Here is a 19740-nt window from a genome sequence, read left to right as displayed (position 1 = left end):
CTATCTGGGTTCTTCGGGGTTTTCTCATGTGTTTTATTTCAGTAGGGATCCTTTTTTTGAGTAGTTGGTGACAGTTTCCACAAACGTGAGCAGATTTGTTTGTACAAAAGTTTTAAAGATGTTTTAACAAAGGTTTTTTTTTACAAAAGTGTGTTATGTTTGTAACTAAAAATAAATATGCAATATGAAATACATATTAGAAACGCAGTAAGCATCTTACAATTAAGTGTCTCCCTGCACTTAGTTCCCACAAAGTGCAGTGGTCAGTACTCTCGACTCACAGCCCTCTTGACGTCTGGTGCAGTCTCCTACAATAGTGGAAAAACAGATTCACAGACAAGACCACTACCGTTCTCACATTAACCACTGGAAGATTCCCAACGCAGCATGCTAACGCCTCTCTTACTTTCTTATATGTATTAATGATTTGCTAAATGCTACTAACCTTGAACCTATGCTGTATAACCAAACAGCATACTCATCACATAAGTCTATACATCTTAAGATAAGATTGCAGTCCCCATGGCGTAGTGGTAAGACGCTTGCTTGTCGACCGGAGACATCTCCCGTCACGCAGGGTGCAGTCGCACCTCCACAGATCTGCAGTAACATTTATTTGATACTGGTAATGGCTCAAAAGGGCCATCACTTAGGGCTATTCATGCCCGTGCTACCTTTTGGGTGGCTTAATCTTCATCAATCAATCAAGCTTGCTTGTTTCGCAAGCGCTTTGGCCCAGGTCTGTATCCTGGCCGGGGAAGATTTACTCCACAGAGCACATCCTTAACTGTTGTCTCTGTTTACCCAACAGTAAAATGGGGACCTGGTTAAACGATTTGGCGGAGTCTTATTCAGGGGAGGAATATTAGGATTAAGGACCTGCCCGAAACGCTAGGCGTGCTAGTGGTTGTACAAGAATGCAAGAACTCTTGAATAAATAAATAAGCTATTCCGTGGGAATTCCGTGGGATTCCATGGGAATCCTTGATGTGGGCGTGTCAGACAAGCCTCAGTAACGTTAGGGTGGACTGTGGTATTCGCATATTGAACCAACATAAAAGTCACTGCAATTTTTCGTTTGTTTCAAGACTTTGAACAAAACGCTATGCGTATAAGTGGCTCTGCGAGGATATACTAATTACTTACTAAAATCTGTACAGTCACACTATTGTACCATCTTGTATACACAGTAAATTAATAAATAATACACAAGAAATTTTGCAGTGTGAAAAGTAGTTTGAGACTAATGGTCAGTTAAGATAGAGAGAGCACGGTAAATAGTTAACTGCAATTTATGAGCCACAAAGAGTTATTAGTTCTCTAAAACTAATCTGGAAATACTGCACTTACAACAATTTGTATCCTTCCTCAGGGATGTGCCATCTTTTGGCTTATATATGTTACTGTATGAAGCATTCGTCACAGAGTTATCTGGTCCAAATCGCTATACAAGTCACGAGGCTGTGATCCTAAGCGGGGGATTGGCAGGTAAGAAACACGTGTTGTCCGCTATATTACTAAGCTGCAGTCTTCACCTATATATTGCGTTGCTCATTTCTAAAGTAATTTATGTTAGAGTTTTCAGAAAACATTTCGAGCATTTGAATTAGCTATATCTATGAAAAAGATGACTGTCTGAGGTTGTAAACCAGATGTTTGGGGCTAGCCTCGCCCAATTTTTAATAGTAATTGCTGTTGGGTACATGCCCAATATAGGCAGGTCGGAGTTGGCATTAATGAAATGAGTACCACTCGACATGGTGGCAAAACGAATCTCACAATGTCATACTAACTTGACTCAATTATTTTCTCTCCTATTTTCTAACTGTATTGTAAAGCATTATTTTCTGGTGTTCACAAGATTTCCTAACAAATTCTATCATATTTTGCCTGGAATGGCTTATAATGTGTGTTTATGAAGTCACCACCACCGGCTCACCAATCATCATGCTTCCTGCATACCACCGCCTCAGTGGTCAGACCTCCAAACAAACCTTCCCACTTTACATCACAAACATGTTCACACAGCCAACACTGGTACTAAGAGAGACAGACAGACAGACAGACAGAACGATAATGACAGAGTGAGAAGAAAGAATCAGAAACATAAAAAGAGACAATCAGAAAATGAGAAACAGAGATAGACAGAGAATGTCTGTCCATAAACAGTCAAGTCAGAGAGACAAACACATATAGACAATGGTTACAAAAATGTACATTGGTTAATACAATGAGTGTTTTTTTCTTATTATGACCAAACCTAACTCATGTCACCTTTCACTCTTCGCCTTTCTAGAAAATATAAATTAAGTTCTATTAATCTCACTTCTTGTGAAACTTTTCTATTCTTGGAATTAACTTTGTCATTCTTCTCTGAATTTGTTCAGTTGAATTTATGTCTATGGCGGCCGAAACTGAACTGCGTAATCTAAGTTGGGCTTAACAAGTGCAAGATAAAGCTGAAGATTATCATAAGCTGTTTTATTGCTAAAGCTTCTAGGAATAAATCCAAAAATCATATTTGCTTTATTCCGAACACTTGATCATTATTTCTTGAGTTCAGATCCCTATTAATCTTGCTCATCTATTGTATGCTACGTTCACTCTGATTTCCCTGTGATCGCTGTTCCTTAGTTCACTCCCTATTTCAATGTTAGTTAACTCCAAGTCTAAAATATTATTTTCAAACGTTGGCTTTTTAATATGTTGCTTGAGAAAGCAATCATAAATTAATTTTAAAACTCTTCGGTTTCGGTTTTCCTTGCTTTGTTACTTCAGTTTATTCAACTAATATTAAAGTCTCCCATAAGATAAACTGTTTGACCAAGATTCTCTAGATATTTCATCCCATATATGCTTGCTCACATTCTGTCGAAGTTTGGTGGCCTGTATATAACTCTTATTATTAAATTATTGTTTTCATTTAATTTTAACCCAATAGCTCTGTGTGTGCTCCGCCCCTCATCTTTGTACCCAAACTGTTTACCTGCTAGCACGTGCTTTGTTTAGCCCTCCTTTCAACAAATCCATTCCCATACCTATATCAACGAACAGTTTAATCCCAGACACGCCCCACCAACTACAGATACCAACCAACTGGCAAAAGAGACCACCCCAGCCCAATATAAGTGAACCCCATGTTGGGCATACATATCATTCTTTCCATAGAAATAATTCCATAGAATTCTCTCCAGTTATCAACTAATAATATTGCAGTTGATTTGCAATATATTTTTCCACGACCCTTTCCTTGAGAGTTGTAATACTTTTCTTTTGTTTCTAGGGATGTAATAGCCTCAGGGGTGTATATGGCAATGTATGAGTGGTTGGTTGACTACAACCCGCAGCCCTCTGCTGCCTGTACAGCGTGGTCAGGGGGTGTGGCAGGTAGGTAGGCATGATGGAATGTAGCATGTTTTGGCCAGCTTGTGCTTACAGCTGTACCGCTCCACACCCACAGTCTCCTTGACGTCCTTATACTTCATGCTGAGTGCCTGAAGCTTCAACATTCCACCTATCATGAATTATTATTTTGAAATACAGAAGTCAACTTTTTTATTTTTGACGAAATTAAATTTGTACTTCGTCAAATAGTGTGTTATCACCCCACTGACGATAATGTGTTCTACAGAGGCCAGATGTGTGTGTTTATCAGGGAGGAGGAGTAGTCTCTTCACAACTTTTTCAGTCCGTCTAATCTTCCACATTGTAGCACTAGACGGGTCATTGTAACACTGGACTCTGGTCATTGTAACACCGGACTCGTCATTGTATCACTGGACTCTGCAGCTACGATCTGTAGTCTTGTAACCCATACCTGTAATCTCTACCTGAAGCCTCTACCTGTAATCTCTCCCTGTAGCCTTTATAATCTCTTCCTGTAACCCCTTCCTTTATTCCCTGGCTGTAGTCCAGTTATTTTGAACAAACTGGGAACATAATTTTGAACACAAAGTATTTTGCTTTTTAACTGATATCATACTAATAATACTGTTTTTTATTCCAGCTTATTCCTGCACACAATATTCTCTGTAAATCTATATAAATATGATATTCATATTTAGGTGTTAATTTACACGGATATATTTTTGGTTTTGTGAAAATATTGATAAATATAAGAAATACTCTCATATTAGTACAGTGAGTGGGTACAGTGTAATTGTACCCACCCACTGTACTACTGTGGGTGGGTACACTGTAATTCATACTGATTATGTGATTGTTGGCTTACCTGAGGCAGCCTCCAACACACAGGTGTTGGGGCCAGTGGCCACTCACCTGCAGCCGCTAATTTGTATATCTCTCTCTTAATTATTTTATTTATTTCCATTCAGGTGTAATTTCCTGGGCTACAATATTGCCACTTGATGTTATCAAATCCAGAATTCAGGCTGACTGTACTTCTAGTCCACAGTACAAGGTAAGACTGTACCTGTAGTCCACAGTACAAGGTAAGGCTGTACCTGTAGTCCACAGTACAAGGTAAGGCTGTACCTGTAGTCCACAGTACAAGGTAAGGCTGTACCTGTAGTCCACAGTACAAGGTAAGGCTAACTGTAAAAGATAAGACTGAATGTACATTTTATAATTACAATTATTATTATTATTATAAAAGATAAAATACCCACTCTTGTCTTGATATGTAGTTTAAGTAAAGAATTGAAATACGCAAAGTGTTTTGCACTCTCCTGAGTGGCTAATGAAGGTCACAACAGTCTATAATATGAACAAGACTTATATCTCAACGACCAAACATTATGTCTGGGGGGTTTCCTCCTTTTCCCCTGTTTCTTTTTCGCTTTTGTTTTAGCGCATTGGTTTTTTGTCTTGGTTTTAATAACATTATCTTGGTGGCGGATGTCACCAGAATGTAGGTTGCAGAATGCTCACTAGTGAGTCCCATTCTTCAACTGCTTTTCTAATCATCGTAGTCGCTGTGGAATTTGCATCTAATACAGCTGCTGTCTTTGGATTAATGTTGAGTTTGATGCACAGGGCTTCAGTTGCTTCACATTCCATTAAGTAATGCAAATCCTCCTAATTGTTCTGCATTTTTAAAGGTTTCGATGAGATCCGCCTCGCTATGTCTGGTTTATAGTGTTGTTAGTGTTAGTTAGTAGTGGTGTTGTTAGCCCCAAGACCGCTGGTATGAGTCCACTTAGTTCTGGGATGACTTTTGTTGCTCTGGAATGATTAACGGCTTTATATAATATATTTAATATATATATATAATGATTAACGGCTTTATATAATATATAGCCGTTAATAATTCTTTATATATCCCAGACACCTTATTGTTATTGTTTAAGATTCGCTACCTGGAACAAAAAGTTCCAAGTAGCACGGGCTATGGTGAGCCCGTATCCCAGACACCTGCCGCGGCACCCAGAAGGCAAGTTCAAGTCACTCCATTGCCTCAAAATTATTTTCGTAGATATATCACGCCATTATGATTTCCTTGCTATTTATATCAATATTAATATACTTTTCAGGTAAATCATGTGAACAAGAGACACTTGTTCACAGATATTGTAAAACAAAATGTTGACCTTACAGAATGCTTGGGACTGTGTACTGAAGAGCTATAAGGCTGACGGCGTGCGGGTATTCACCAGAGGCTTTTGGATGATGTCTGTGAGAGCTTTCCCAGCCAACGGTGCCATCCTACTAGGCTACGTCACGTCCCTAAACATGATGAGGACTCTTGTTGGCACTCCGGGGCAAGACCCACAAGCTGAAGCTGTATTTGTATAATTTACATTTTTTAGAAGTGTGCTTGTTGGAGTTGGTATTTTTAGTTTTCGTGATTTAATAAACATTTCCTAATTCAATATATTGCAACTACCTCCTTTCCTTTACCGTAGCCAGTCTGTTCTGGCTACTAGGTACGATATATATATATATATATATATATATATATATATATATATATATATATATATATATATATATATATATATATATATATATATATATATATATATATATATATAAATATATATATATATATATATATATATATATATATATATATATATATATATATATATATATATATATGGGCTACATTTGACCACATTGCTGGCATTGTTTATCTTATAGTAAAAGTTTTCTCTGTTTCGAAGTTCATGATAGAGAAACTCGTGTAATTATTGAAGGATTTATTTTCTACAACGTTTTGTTCCACTTTGGAACATCTTCAGGTAAGGAATAAATACATATGTGGAAGAGGTGAAGTAATCAGTCATAAGGAAAGAAATAGTGAATGGATGCACCAATCAAACATTAGCCACTCTAATGTAGAGGCAACTTGAGTGTAAAATATTTTAAAAATATTTGAAAAAATTATTTACAAACAGATCTACCCCTACCTTGAAAAATTCAACATATTAAGTCCCTGTCAGTTTGGCTTCCGCCCCTCCCCCTCCCCTAAAAGAAAAAGAGTACCAATGATGTTATTATTAGTCTGCTTGATATAATCTACACAGCCCTTAACAAAAATGAGTTCCCAATTTTCCTCTCCATTGACCTAAGTAAGGCTTTTGATACTGTAAATCTTAACTACCTCTTACTTAAACTTCACCATTATGGAATCCGAGGCCTTGCTCTGAACTATATTCGATCCTATCTTGGTGACACACTAATATGTAGCCATCAATTGCAAGCCCCCCCCCCCCCACTCTACAATTGACAGTAGGGGTGCCACAGGGCAGCATCCTAGGACCCCCTCCTATTTCTTACATACATCAATGATCCTGATGTCTCTAACATTCTTAAACCTATATTATTTGCTGACGATACTACCCTCATCTACTCAGACCCCAACCCACACACATTAAATAATGTTGTAATTAATGAATTAAAAAAGTTATCTTATGAATGTCAACCAACAAACTCACACTAAATATAGAAAAGACCTACTATATCTTATTTGGAAGCAAATCAACAAATGCAATTCAGCTTCAGATAGACAATGTTAACATCAGCAATAAAAATGATGGAAAGGTACTTGGCCTCTACTTAGACAAGAGATTCAACTTCAGCACCCACAAACAACACATAACTAAGAAAGTCTGTAAAACAGTTGGTATACGCTCTAAAATCAGATATTATGTACCTACCTCTGCTCTCCTCTCACAATACTACGCACTAATCTATCCCTATCTTACTTACGGTATCGGTGCATGGGGTTCAACCACTGCATCGTCACCCAGCAAAAATCTGCTATCAGAACAATAACAAACTCTGCTTTCAGACAATACTCAGCCCCCCTTGGGTAAATCCCTAAACATGCTAAACAAAAACTCACTCCAAACATTGCCTTGCACCATTTACATCTACAAAACCCTGTTCTTAAATGCAAACCTTGTTTTGAAACTCTCCCTGGACAGATGTAATAGAACCCATAATCACCACACCAGAAATCAATATCTCTTTGGTATCCCCAGAGTCAAACTTAATCTGTTTAATGATGACAAATAATAATTTAATCTGTGTAAACACTCTATGCAAATAAAGGAGCCTAGTCTATGGAACTCACTGCCTAACGAATTGAAAAGCTGTATAACTTTTGCCTTATTCAAAATCAAAACCAAAAAGTACCTAATTTCATCTGCATTGATTCCTACTTAGTGCTTTAAACTCGCATTGTATCTAGTGCTATTCAATCCCCCAATATATGTGCCTAAGCTATATAATTTTACCATTGTAATCATTGATATCATCTTATATCATGGTTGTTATATTGAACACATATTGTGTGCTACCCCAATCCCTCAATTTATATGTACCTAATCATACAACTTTACCTTATCATTGCTGTCATCTTATATGTGCTATCAATGTGTTTAATGTGCCTTCTAATCCTTGTCAAATTATCAATCAAGCTATCAGTGCTTTCAATTAAAGCTATCAATGTGCTTTAATGTGCCCACTAATCTTTGTCAAATTTTCTTACAATGTATCTGTTAACATTTTATAAATTTTGCTAGAAATTACCTATTTAATATTATCTGTTAGATTAAGGACCCGAAACGGTATGTGTACTTGTGGCTTTACAAGAATGTAAACGCACAGGCTATGTACTCACATACACCCAATGTACCTTCTTGTATATATATAAATAAATAAATATATAAGGGGATAAACCTTAAATTTACTCTAATGCACCTGCTAATCCTGTCAAATTTCTTGTACAATGTATTTTTTACCCCTTCTTACAATGCATCTTTATACAATACTTTCTTACAATGTATTTTTTATACTTTCTTACAATGTACCTGTAAATATTTTCTAATTTTGCTAGAAATAACCTTCTTAAAATTATTTGTTAGGTTAAGGACCTGCCCGAAACGATATGCTTGCTAGTGGCTTTATAAGATTGTTTAACTTCAATGCTCTGTACTCTCATAAACCCAATGTACCTTCTTGTATATAAATAAATAAATAAATACATATTAAGTCACTGTACATCCACTGAAGTGTATTCTATATATATATAAAACTCTGAACTGTAATGCCAATCCTGGCCTTAAACGCTTCCCAGAAGGTTGTAGCAGAACCCATGAGCACCACACTAGAAACAAATACCTATTTGATATTCCAAGAGTGCGCCTCAACCAAACTAGAAATACTCTACAGATCAAGGGACCCAGAATGTGGAATGACCTTCTTAATCATGTCAAAGGCTGAACCTCTCTCAACCAGTTTAAGGGACAAACTAAGTGCTACCTTATAAACTCCATGTAACCTGCCTTACCTCCTAAATGTCAACCTATGTCTTGCTATTTCAAACAATATTGATTATTGACTTGTTTAACTGCTGATATCTGTCATGTATAAGCGATTGAAGAAATTTTTAAACTGTTTATTCAGTTAAAATTCCTTCTGCTGTTCTGTTGCATTTCTGCTGATTCATCCATCATGTAATTATCATTCTCCTTTTCTTGTTTTATTTTTTTCAATTCAATTTATACTTTTGTTCTCAATTAATATTAAGTTTTAGTCTAAGTTTTACCCCCACACCTTGCCTGAAACTCTGTGCGTATTAGTGGCTTCAGGCATTGTACTCACCTAATTGTACTCACCTAGTTGTGCTTGCGGGGGTTGAGCTCTGGCTCATTGGTCCCGCCTCTTAACTATGAATCAACTGGTTTACAGATTCCTGATCCTACTGGGCTCTATCATATCTACATTTGAAACAGTGTGTGGAGTCAGCCTCCAACACATCACTGCCTAATGCATTCCACCTGTTAACTACTCTGACACTGAAAATAATTTTTTCTAACGTCCCTGTGGCTCATTTGGGTACTCAGTTTCCACCTGTGTCCCCTTGTTCGCGTACCCCCCGTGTTAAACAGTTTATCCTTATCTACCTTATCAATTCCCCTGAGAATTTTGTAGGTAATGATCACGTCTCCCCTTACACTTCTGTCTTCCAGAGTCGTAAGGTGCATTTCTCGCAGCCTTTCTTCGTAACTCATGCCTCTTAGTTCTGGGACCAGTCTAGTGGCATACCTCTGAACCTTTTCCAGCTTCGTCTTGTGCTTGACAAGATACGGGCTCCATGCTGGGGCCGCATACTCCAGGATTGGTCTTACATATGTAGTATACACTAATAATAAACAGAAGCTACCCTGTGGCTCTGTAATATCTCCATTGGTCAAACTATTATGTATTAGCGATAAGACCTACCATTAATGTATAATGACTTACTGTAAATATATAGCTCTTGAAATAGCACTTTGTAACTAGCTGACATTGTAACTATAAGGTGTGAAGGATAGATGAAATTGTTTATGTAATAATCTAAGATGAGGTCTGATAAAGACCTTTTGTGCCCTCTGTAATCCTTTTTGCGCTATCGCTCACAGGATGAGTATGGGGTGCACAATAAACTAGCCAACTCCGGCGGCAACAGTCAAATCACTACCACTCCCGTTGTCAACAACAGGACACGTAGCGTCACTACCACTCCCGTTGTCAACAACAGGACACGTAGCGTCACTACCACTCCCATTGTCAACAACAGGACATGTGGCGTCACTACCACTCCCGTTGTTAACAACGGGACACGTAGCTTCACTACCACTCCCGTTGTCAACAACAGGACACGTAGCGTCACTACCACTCCCGTTGTCAACAACAGGACACGTAGCTTCACTACCACTCCCGTTGTCAACAACAGGACACGTAGCGTCACTACCACTCCCCTTGTCAACAACAGGACACGTAGCGTCACTACCACTCCCGTTGTCAACAACAGGACACGTAGCTTCACTACCACTCCCGTTGTCAACAACAGGACACGTAGCTTCACTACCGCTTCCGTTGTCAACAACAGGACAAGTAGCGTCACTACCACTCCCGTTGTCAACAACAGGACACGTAGCGTCATTACCACTCCCGTTGTCAACAACAGGACACGTAGTGTCATTACCACTCCCGTTGTCAACAACAGGACACGTAGCGTTACTACCGCTCCCGTTGTCAACAACAGGACACGTAGCTTCACTACCGCTCCCGTTGTCAACAACAGGACACGTAGCTTCACTACCGCTTCCGTTGTCAACAACAGGACACGTAGCGTCACTACCACTCCCGTTGTCAACAACAGGACACGTAGCTTCACTACCGCTCCCGTTGTCAACAACAGGACACGTAGCTTCACTACCACTCCCGTTGTCAACAACAGGACACGTAGCTTCACTACCGCTCCCGTTGTCAACACCAGGACACGTAGCTTCACTACCACTCCAGTTGTCAACAACAGGACACGTAGCTTCACTACCACTCCCGTTGTCAACAACAGGATACGTAGCGTCACTACCACTCCCGTTGTCAACAACAGGACACGTAGCTTCACTACCACTCCCGTTGTCAGCAACAGCACACGTAGCTTCACTACCACTCCCGTTGTCAACAACAGGACACGTAGCGTCACTACCACTCCCGTTGTCAGCATCAGCACACGTTGTTTCACTACCACTCCCGTTGTCAACAACCATGTAGTTGTACTTTAGCTTTTGGTAAATTCTTTATTACCGTAATATTATAATATACAAGTATTATTATACAGGAACATGAATTATAAGGAAGAAAGTACTAAACTAGGATGACTATATAGCTCTTTATTATAATTAAAATACTATAATTTATTATACAAAAAAATTTCGTTTTACAGGACTTTTTCTGTGGTTAGAGATCTATCGGTGCATCCGATGTTAGGTCTAACACCGGATAGAGCCTCAGCCCTGGTGAGGATAGGGATTGCTGTTGCGCTCAAAGACAGCTTTTTCTGCTGTGAAAGTTATATTGGTGTATCGGAGGATGTCATATCCGATCATGTATTCTATATCGTAAAGCTGCAGGATGTATACGTCTGTGTGGAATGTAAGACCTTGGAATTTTATTTCTGCGTTCCTTATGACGTGTTTTGTTCCTAATGTCTTATCGTGCAAATTTGTAACTTCTTTCAGTGCACACGATTCAATTTTAAGACCCAGTTTTCTGGCACGACGTCTGCTCATAGTTGTTATGGAGGCACCAGTGTCCAGAAAAGCCTTCGATCTCTTGCCGTTGATTTTGGTTTTGAGTCTGATGGAATCGTAGTTTGTGACAAAGTACTTCGTGTTATCCTCCAACTTGTGCTTTTTCACTGGCCGCATTATTAGTCGGGGATTTGTCAGGTCATTGATTATTGTACAGTTATGTGCAACTAAAACATCCATGCCCAGTAAGGATTCATCTGCGGGTACATCAGCAACATAGATCTCTGTATCCAGGGATAAATGTGCTCTCCGGAAATAAGGTTTAGCTTTCAGGACCCCCGTGTAGATCTTTGAGAGGTCCATTTGCTTCCACTCGTTATCATCTATGTCTATGGACTCCATTTTATTTAAACGCTTAAAATCCTTGCCCATTACGGCCTCCAAGCCATGTTTCTTCATAATGGGAACCGTGACGAGGGTGTCGCGTGAGCCGGTGTCCACCGCGAAATTAACTCTCTGCCCTTCTAGCTGTACAGATACTAACATATGATGGCCGGCCCGGTGAAGAGGGATAGACGCCTCTTGTGATGCTCGTTTCTTGTGTCCCATTGTTCCGCTTGATAGTTTTATACATAACTGTCGTTAGGAAACCTGACCTGTTGCTTATATCCGTGATACAGTTTATTTAGTTAGGCGGCAATAGTGTCCACGACGACGCCGCTGGCCTCGTCGAGGTCACAAAATAGTTACTTCAGGGCAACCATTTACTCTTGCAAACGAGAGTGGTAGACGGTTGGAAGAAGTTAAGTGAGAATGTGGTGGTCAAAACTGTTAGTTTTATTTATTTACTTATTTATTTATATATATACAAGAAAGTACATTGGGATTGTGAGGATACATAACATAGTAATTACATTCTTGTAAAGCCACTAGTACGCGCAGCGTTTCGGGCAGGTCCTTAATCTAAGAAACTTATAAGCAGGTAAATACTTGCAAAATTTATAAAAATTATAACAGTTGTTTCTAAGCGTTAGGTAATTATTAAAGTGGACTGGATTAATGTCCTCCAAATTGTTTAGCATTTTAAATTTTTGGTGAGGTCCACTCTGTCAGTCCTTCTGTCCTGTGGCCCTCAACCACAGACTCAGGATTCAAGTTCAAGTTCAAGTATGTTTATTGAGATAAGAAAGAAATACATCTCAAAGGGATAGAGTAGCTTAGGCTATTTTTACCCCCCTACAGACTCGGGAGAGTACGATAGACTTGGTGTAAATTTCGTACATAAATTTCACTTATACACAAGTGTTTAACATAATATCCTATGTTATTATGTCTGTGAGAAGACATTACCATAATTACTAATTATTATTATTGTTTTTATTTTTATTATTGTTATTATTATTAAGTCACAATGATGGACTGAGAACGGATGCTTTCTCAGTCACAAGGTTATGAACCCTGCAACGAAAATGTATGAATCAATCAATATGTAGTATACAAGATTCTGAATGATTCCTTACACAGGTTCCTGAAGGCAATTCTGATGTTAGCCAGCCTTGCATACGCCGTTGATTGTGTGTACTAACTCTATCTATAAATCCAACATTATGTTTGTAACTCATTTTATATGTTAGATTAAGGACCTGCGTTTATTCGTGTTAGTGGCTTTGCAAGAATGTAAGAACGTCAATGTTATGTACTCTCACAAACCCAATGTACCTTCCTGTATATAAATAAAAAATAAAAAATAAATAGTTTTTTAGTTCATTTATTATGCACCCCATACCCATCCTGTTGGCGATAGTGGAAATGGTTACAGAGGCACATAATGGGCTCAGGGATTGAACCCTAAAATTCATTTAAATAAGCAAGTTACAGTCTTGATGAGGTAGTTACAAAATTCAATGATTAAATAAATAAATAAAGTGTCCCGTCAAAACGATCACGTGTACGAAGGTGTGTATTGTGGGTACGAAGAGAGAGAGTGATGCCGTGTACGACGTGACCTGCGGGGTCTGGCTACAGCATAAGGGTCGTCCTGGTCACTAATGACCAGTTATACTGTCACTGTCACGCTGCCAGTCGTGCTGTCACCTCACACCAGTTAGTTATACTGTCACGGCTTGCTGGTCAGTCACACCTGACAAGTTAGACTGAGATATGATTTTATTTGTGATGACAACGGCTCTAGGATGTGCTGGAGTTGTCCTGCCCTCGCTGGTGCACTACGTGAGTATATGGCTGCCCTCGATATACTACCCTCATGGGTTGCCCTCAAGTGCTACCCTCAAGGGCTGTCCTCAAGGGTTGCCCTCAAGTGCTACCCTCAAGTGCTACCCTCAAGGGCTGTCCTCAAGGGCTGCCCTCAAGGGTTGCCCTCAAGGGCTGTCCTCAAGGGTTGCCCTCAAGTGCTACCCTCAAGGGCTGCCCTCAATATACTACCCTCATGGGTTGCCCTCAAGTGCTACCCTCAAGGGTTGCCCTCAATATGCTACCCTCAATATGCTACCCTCAAGGGCTGCCCTGAAGGGTTGCCCTCAAGGGCTGCCCTCAAGGGTCGCCTTAAAGGGTTACCCTCGAGGGCGACCCTCTGATCCTTCTCAGGCTCTTCGACAATGCTCGCATTTCAATTGCCAAAATCGTATATAATATTAATTAATAGCATATATCATTAGGTTGGGCTGTGTTGAATTAGTTTGGGTTAGGTTAGGTTTGGTTTATAAATGTACTCGCCTAGTAATGTGTAAATGTGTTGATGAAATGAGTTGTGTATGAAGTAGCTTTCATATATGTATGTGTATGTGTGTGTGTGATTACCCAAGTGTGGTTACAGGATGAGCTACGTGGACATCTTCAAGAGAAAACTAGATAGGTTTTTCATGGAGTGCCGGACCAACCGGGCTGTGGTGGATATGTGAGCCTGCGGGCCACTCCAAGCCTGTTGGACCAAGCTCTCGCAAGTCAAGCCTGGCCTCAGGTTGGGCTTGGGGAGTAGACGAACTCCCAGAACCCCATCAAGCAGGGATCTTGATGGGGGTTCTGGGAGTTCTTCTACTCCCCAAGCCCGACCCGAGGCCAGGCTTGACTTGAGAGTTTGGTCCACCAGGCTGTTGCTTGGAGCGGCCCACAGGCCCACATACCTACCACAGCCCGGTTGGTCCAGCACTCTTTGAAAAAAACTCTAGTTTTTTCTTGAAGATGTCCACGTTTTTTCTGGCAATATTTCTTAGTCATTGGAAGGATGTTGAACAACCGCGGACCTCTGATGTTTATACAGTGTTCTCTGATTGTGCCTATGGCAGCCCTGCATTTCACTGGTTCTATTTGGCATTTTCTTCTATGTTGTTCACTCCAGTAAGTTGTTATTTTACTGTGTAGATTTGGGACCTGGCCCTCCAGTATTTTCCATGTGTATATTATTTGACATCTCTCTCTCGTCTCCTTTCTAGCGAGAATATTTGGAGCTTTGAGATGATCCCAATAATTTAGGTGCTTTATCGCACCTAATGTATGCTGTACATGTTCTCTGAACTCGCTTATTTCAGAAATCTCTCCTGCTCTGAAGTGGGAAGTGAATACTGAGCACTACTTAAGATGAGACAACGCAAGTGATTTGAATAGTACTGTACAACCATCGTGATGGATTCCCTGGATTTGAAAGTTCTCGTAATACATCTATCATTTTTCATATTTGCTTGGTTATGCTCCCTAAACGTTAGGTCATCAGACATTATTCCCAAATCCTTGACATCCTGTTTTCCTACTATGGGCAAATCTGATTGTGTTTTATACCCTGTATTATGTTTAATGTCCTCATTTTTACCGTACCAGAGTACCTGGAATTTATCACTGTTAAACATCATGTTATTTTCTTCTGCTCAGACGAAAACTTTTTTGTTATGTTTGCAGTTCTTCAATGTCTAAAGCAAAGATAATTTTCATGCAGATTTTTGTTTCGTCTGCAAATTATGATACGAAGTTGTAACTCGTATTTGAGTTTATATCTGATATGAGAATAAGGAAAAGCAGTGGTGCAAGGACTGTACCCTGAGGTACAGAGCTTTTAACTGTGCTTGGACTCTATTTTATATGGTTGACTGTTACTGTGTTCTGCTCGACAGAAAATTGAGTATCCGCCATCCTACTTCAACAGTTATTCCCATTGACCTCATTTTGTGTGCACATTTATTGAATACCTTTGCGAAGTCCATGTATACTACATCTGCTTTCTGTTTTTCTTCCAATCCCTCGGTGATTTTGTCATAGTGGTCAAGTAGCTGTGAGACGCATGATCTTCCTGCTCTAAATTCATGTTTGCCTGGGTTGTGAAGGTCATTGGTCTCCATGAAACTAGTGACCTGACTCCTGTTCACTCTCTCAAATACTTTTATTATGTGGAACATTAGTACAACTGGTCTATAATTCTTTGCCAATGCTTTGCTCTCACTCTTGTGTAGAGGGTCTATGTCTGCTGATTTAAGTGCATCTGATATATCTCCTGTGTCCAAGCTCTTCCTCCACACTATACTAACTACCTGTGCTACTGGCACTTTTCATTTCTTTATAAATATTGAATTCCATGAGTCTGGACCCAGGGCTGACAGCATGGGAATTGGGTGATGGCACCTCTTAATTTAAGGTTAAAGCTAGAATATTCAGATTTTAATAATGTTATTTACATCGCCATGAAAGTTAATCAATGTGTGTGCTGATAACTCATTCCACAGGTATTGCGTGCAATAGGCGGAGAAGGCGCGGCTGAACGCCAGATACGTCACGAAGTTGGCAAGTTGAAGCAACAGTTGCAGAACATTAGCATGGTAGACCAGTTTGCTACTTATGCTCGAGTGCAACGGAAGATCAATTCTCTTAACCAGCTATATAAAGGAAAAGGTATTTTAAAAACATCTGCCATTTTATTTTATTTTATTTCTATTTATAAGAATATCCCTTTTGTATGTAAAAATTAACCTTTCATGTTCTGCAACTTTTTTTCCTACTAATGATGATTTATCCAGGAAGTTCTTAAAAAATAAGATATAATGTACCTGCCCTTGTATAAAATATAAATTGTTTCATGAAAGGTGAGATTATAATGCAGCTCATATTATACTTGACCGTTTGTATATGTTCCATAAGCCCCGCTATGTGCATGGGATGTTTTCCAGTAAACTTTGTTTCTAGCAAATTTGTGGAAAATTTATTTAATGATTTATATGGATTACATTAGAATGCCTTTAAGAAATTTCTGGATATAAACTTTTTTCTCTCGTGTCTCTATATACTGTTACGCCTATTTGAACATTGTTATTAATCGCTTCCTGTGTGTCTCGGCCACAAATATTCCTTATAAAGTCGATTTGCATAGCACCTGCCAATCACATAGATGAGAGTAAGCATTACCTTACTTTTCTTTGGATGTAGTAAGCATTACAGAATGATTGGAATTTTCCATGACGCAAGAATATACTGTACAGTAATGCAGAAAGTGCATTCAGCACATAGCAACCTTCACCAACTTTCATTAAGCTTGCTAAGCATGCTAGGTTAGCAAATTTTGGTTTTAAATACCTAACTAGTGTATTGGAACTGTTGGCTAGTTATTGTATTTATTTTTTAATATAATTTTACAGTACACTTCAGTAGTAGAAGGCTGTGCTTGACACATTTTTTAAATATTTTATTATACTTGATACCTATCATTTTCTGTTGCTTTTTTTTTTTTTTTTTTTAATGCTGCAAGAATTTTTTTTTTTTTGTTAATAAAAAGAAATAAATTTCTCATGATCCTGTTACTAAAATAAAATTCAGTATTATTAAACTCGAAGTTTGTATAAAAATTATGGTAAATATTTCAGTAATGGAACGTTCAATGGGAGAGCAGCGAGTGCGTCTGGTCCTAGGAGGGATGCTGCGAGCTGTGGTTGGCTTCCTGTGTGTGTGGCTGGTCTGGGAGCATCAAGGTGACCCAGTGTTCTCCCTCTCACCTGACCTAGTGTGGCCACTTGGAGCACTCTTATCTTTTCCAGGATGCCAGTTAGGACAGGTAAGATGTGAAGACCAGATGAATGAAAATAAATTTACTGTATTAAACTAATTATATTTACTTTGCAGTGTGAGCATCTCTTATCAACTTGTATGAAAATTTATTAATATGGTTTACAGCCAAAAGGTCTTGTGTCTGATTACTGTAATAAGATGAAAATGTTTGGGAACATTTCCTTTTACTGATGCCTCCGTTCATGCTGCATTAATGTTTCACACTTTTCCTTTTCATTTTCCATTAATCTGTTTACCATTTTCAATCTCTGAATATTATCCTTTACCTGCAATTTGCTTTTAATGAATTCATATAATAGGCCAGGTTTTGTTTTATACTTATCCACTATCCCTTTCTCAAAATTTCTTTCTGCCTCTATTCTCACTGCAGTGTAGTCGTTTCATGCATTTGTATTGCTGGTATGTTTTAGGGTTTGGCCTCTTCCTGTATCTTCTTGTTAGTGAAGGGTGAGGTATGGCTCAAATGGTATATGGTATTTGGTGGGAGATGTATTAGAAAATTATATTAAGCAAAGATGCTTTGGATTCCTTAGAACTAATATCAGCAAAGTGGGTTCTTTTGTTGGTAGGCAAATGGTAGTAAAAAATGGTGGTAGTAGTTGGTAGGCAATAAGGATCAAAACCATTATCGGATAGGTTACTGTAGTGTGTGGTTGCCCTGGAGCAATAGTTGTCATTAAAGAGAGTTGACACTTGTTGATTGTTCATGTGTCAATGTGTTGTCACTTATGAGGGATTCTGTGCCATAGTTTTCAATGCTGTCAGTCAAAACATCCCAAGTTCAGTTCTCACAGAAGAGCAGAAACATTTAACCAATGCTTCTTTTCACCCGATACCTCTGTTCATCTAGCAGTAAATGGGTACCCAGGAGTTGCACAACTGATGTGGGTTCCATCCTTGAGAGACAGTAGTCGGCGAAGAAGGAATTTGACAAGCCACGAGGCTACCTATCCCAGACTGTAGGGAACCGAACCCAAACTAATTTTCTCTGCTGACCTTTATAAATTACTTTCCAACTTCTATTACAGTTTTAGCCACTTCATGCTCCCTTGTACTAAGATTATTTCTATGCATTCTGTAATGTGTCACAGTGATCCTTAAGTATTTTCTGTAAAGCCTTCTAAATTTGTCTTTATTTGGGGGTGTTATCTAAGGCTTATGTAGTATATTTCTTGTTATAGTTTTTGGTAGCCTGATTGAGTTGAACTTGAGACTTTATTAACAGTCAGCAGGAAATTATACATTGCCTGTTTACATCACCAACAAGAAAAGAAAATTATTTATAATTTTCCCTCCCATTTTATCTGAACATCACACTCATATTTCCAACTAGTTAAGCTGCATGAATTTACTTACAGAAAATATGTATATTTTGAATAAAAACAAGACATCACTAGTTAATTTCAGGAGAAAGAATGAAACTATGAATAATAACTACTGTATATTGCATAGAAATTACATTTTATACAAAGGGAAGGATTGCCATGCAGTTATGATTCGGGAGATATGTACTGTATACATATATAATCAGTTTTATTTGTTACACCATTGCAGATAAGCGTAATGATGTGGTTGGGTGTGGTACGAACAGCGTGCAGCAGAATGGCGAGCTCTATGACTGCCAGTACTGTGAGAACTGGTCCACAGTTGGTTCCACCAGTCTTTGCTCAGTCTGCAACACCAGTTGCTCCTCCTTTAGACTGATGTGTTTTCCCATTTAATATCTCCAGGTAAAGCTCATTACTATGCATTGGCCACATTGTTTGCTTGGGTAAATAATTTTATATTTTAATACCTGTTGTTAAATATTAAGAATTTTATCATTCTTTCAAGACTTGAAAAAAAAGAGGAATTAATTTTAATGGTGAAGTTACATTTTACAACTGAATGCAAGATGCAAGAACAGTCTAGACTTAGTTATTAGGCCCCTCCCTCTCATTATTATATGTTGTTTTAAAGTAAACCTTTATATTTTTATTAGATTATTAATAATTTATAGTCGGTTTGAGGATATTTGTTTGTTCTAGAACACATTTTTGTCAGTTTAAATAAAACCTACATGAAACTATGTTTATATTGTCCATTGGAGTGGTGTTTTTCTTCACTACTGTCAGTAGGCCTCATTGTGTGTGTGTGTGTGCAGATATGAGTAGAGCTTGGTGTTCATCTGTGTCGTTCCTCACTCCGTACA

The 19740-nt window shown here is 38.7% G+C and overlaps 2 protein-coding genes across 4 annotated transcripts in view; both read left to right on the top strand.

The window, feature by feature from the left end:
- Nucleotides 1-5831, top strand: part of LOC123760367 (solute carrier family 25 member 45) — a 10575-nt gene extending 4744 nt beyond the window's left edge. Inside the window, exons 6-8 of one of the 3 annotated variants that reach the window (XM_045746011.2) lie at nucleotides 3284-3387; nucleotides 4335-4420; nucleotides 5557-5831. In XM_045746011.2, the coding sequence (XP_045601967.1) occupies nucleotides 3284-3387; nucleotides 4335-4420; nucleotides 5557-5754 (388 nt within the window). In that variant the 3' untranslated portion in view covers nucleotides 5755-5831. Of the gene's footprint in view, nucleotides 1-1372; nucleotides 1489-3283; nucleotides 3388-4334; nucleotides 4421-5556 lie in introns of all 3 variants that reach the window. The other 2 variants (XM_045746010.2, XM_069338257.1) reach the window with 2 other exon arrangements.
- Nucleotides 5832-13468: 7637 nt separating this feature from the next.
- On the top strand, nucleotides 13469-19614 carry LOC123760370 (guided entry of tail-anchored proteins factor 1). The gene is made up of 4 exons (XM_045746016.2): nucleotides 13469-13718; nucleotides 16217-16382; nucleotides 17348-17535; nucleotides 19104-19614. Exons 1-4 carry the CDS (start codon nucleotides 13650-13652, stop codon nucleotides 19251-19253), a joined length of 573 nt encoding a protein of 190 aa, XP_045601972.1. The 5' UTR covers nucleotides 13469-13649; the 3' UTR covers nucleotides 19254-19614.
- Nucleotides 19615-19740: the final 126 nt, after the last annotated feature.

This window comes from Procambarus clarkii, chromosome 39 (genome assembly GCF_040958095.1).
Source record: "Procambarus clarkii isolate CNS0578487 chromosome 39, FALCON_Pclarkii_2.0, whole genome shotgun sequence".
Lineage (NCBI taxonomy): Eukaryota > Metazoa > Arthropoda > Malacostraca > Decapoda > Cambaridae > Procambarus > Procambarus clarkii.
This window is presented reverse-complemented; position numbering and strand designations above follow the sequence as displayed.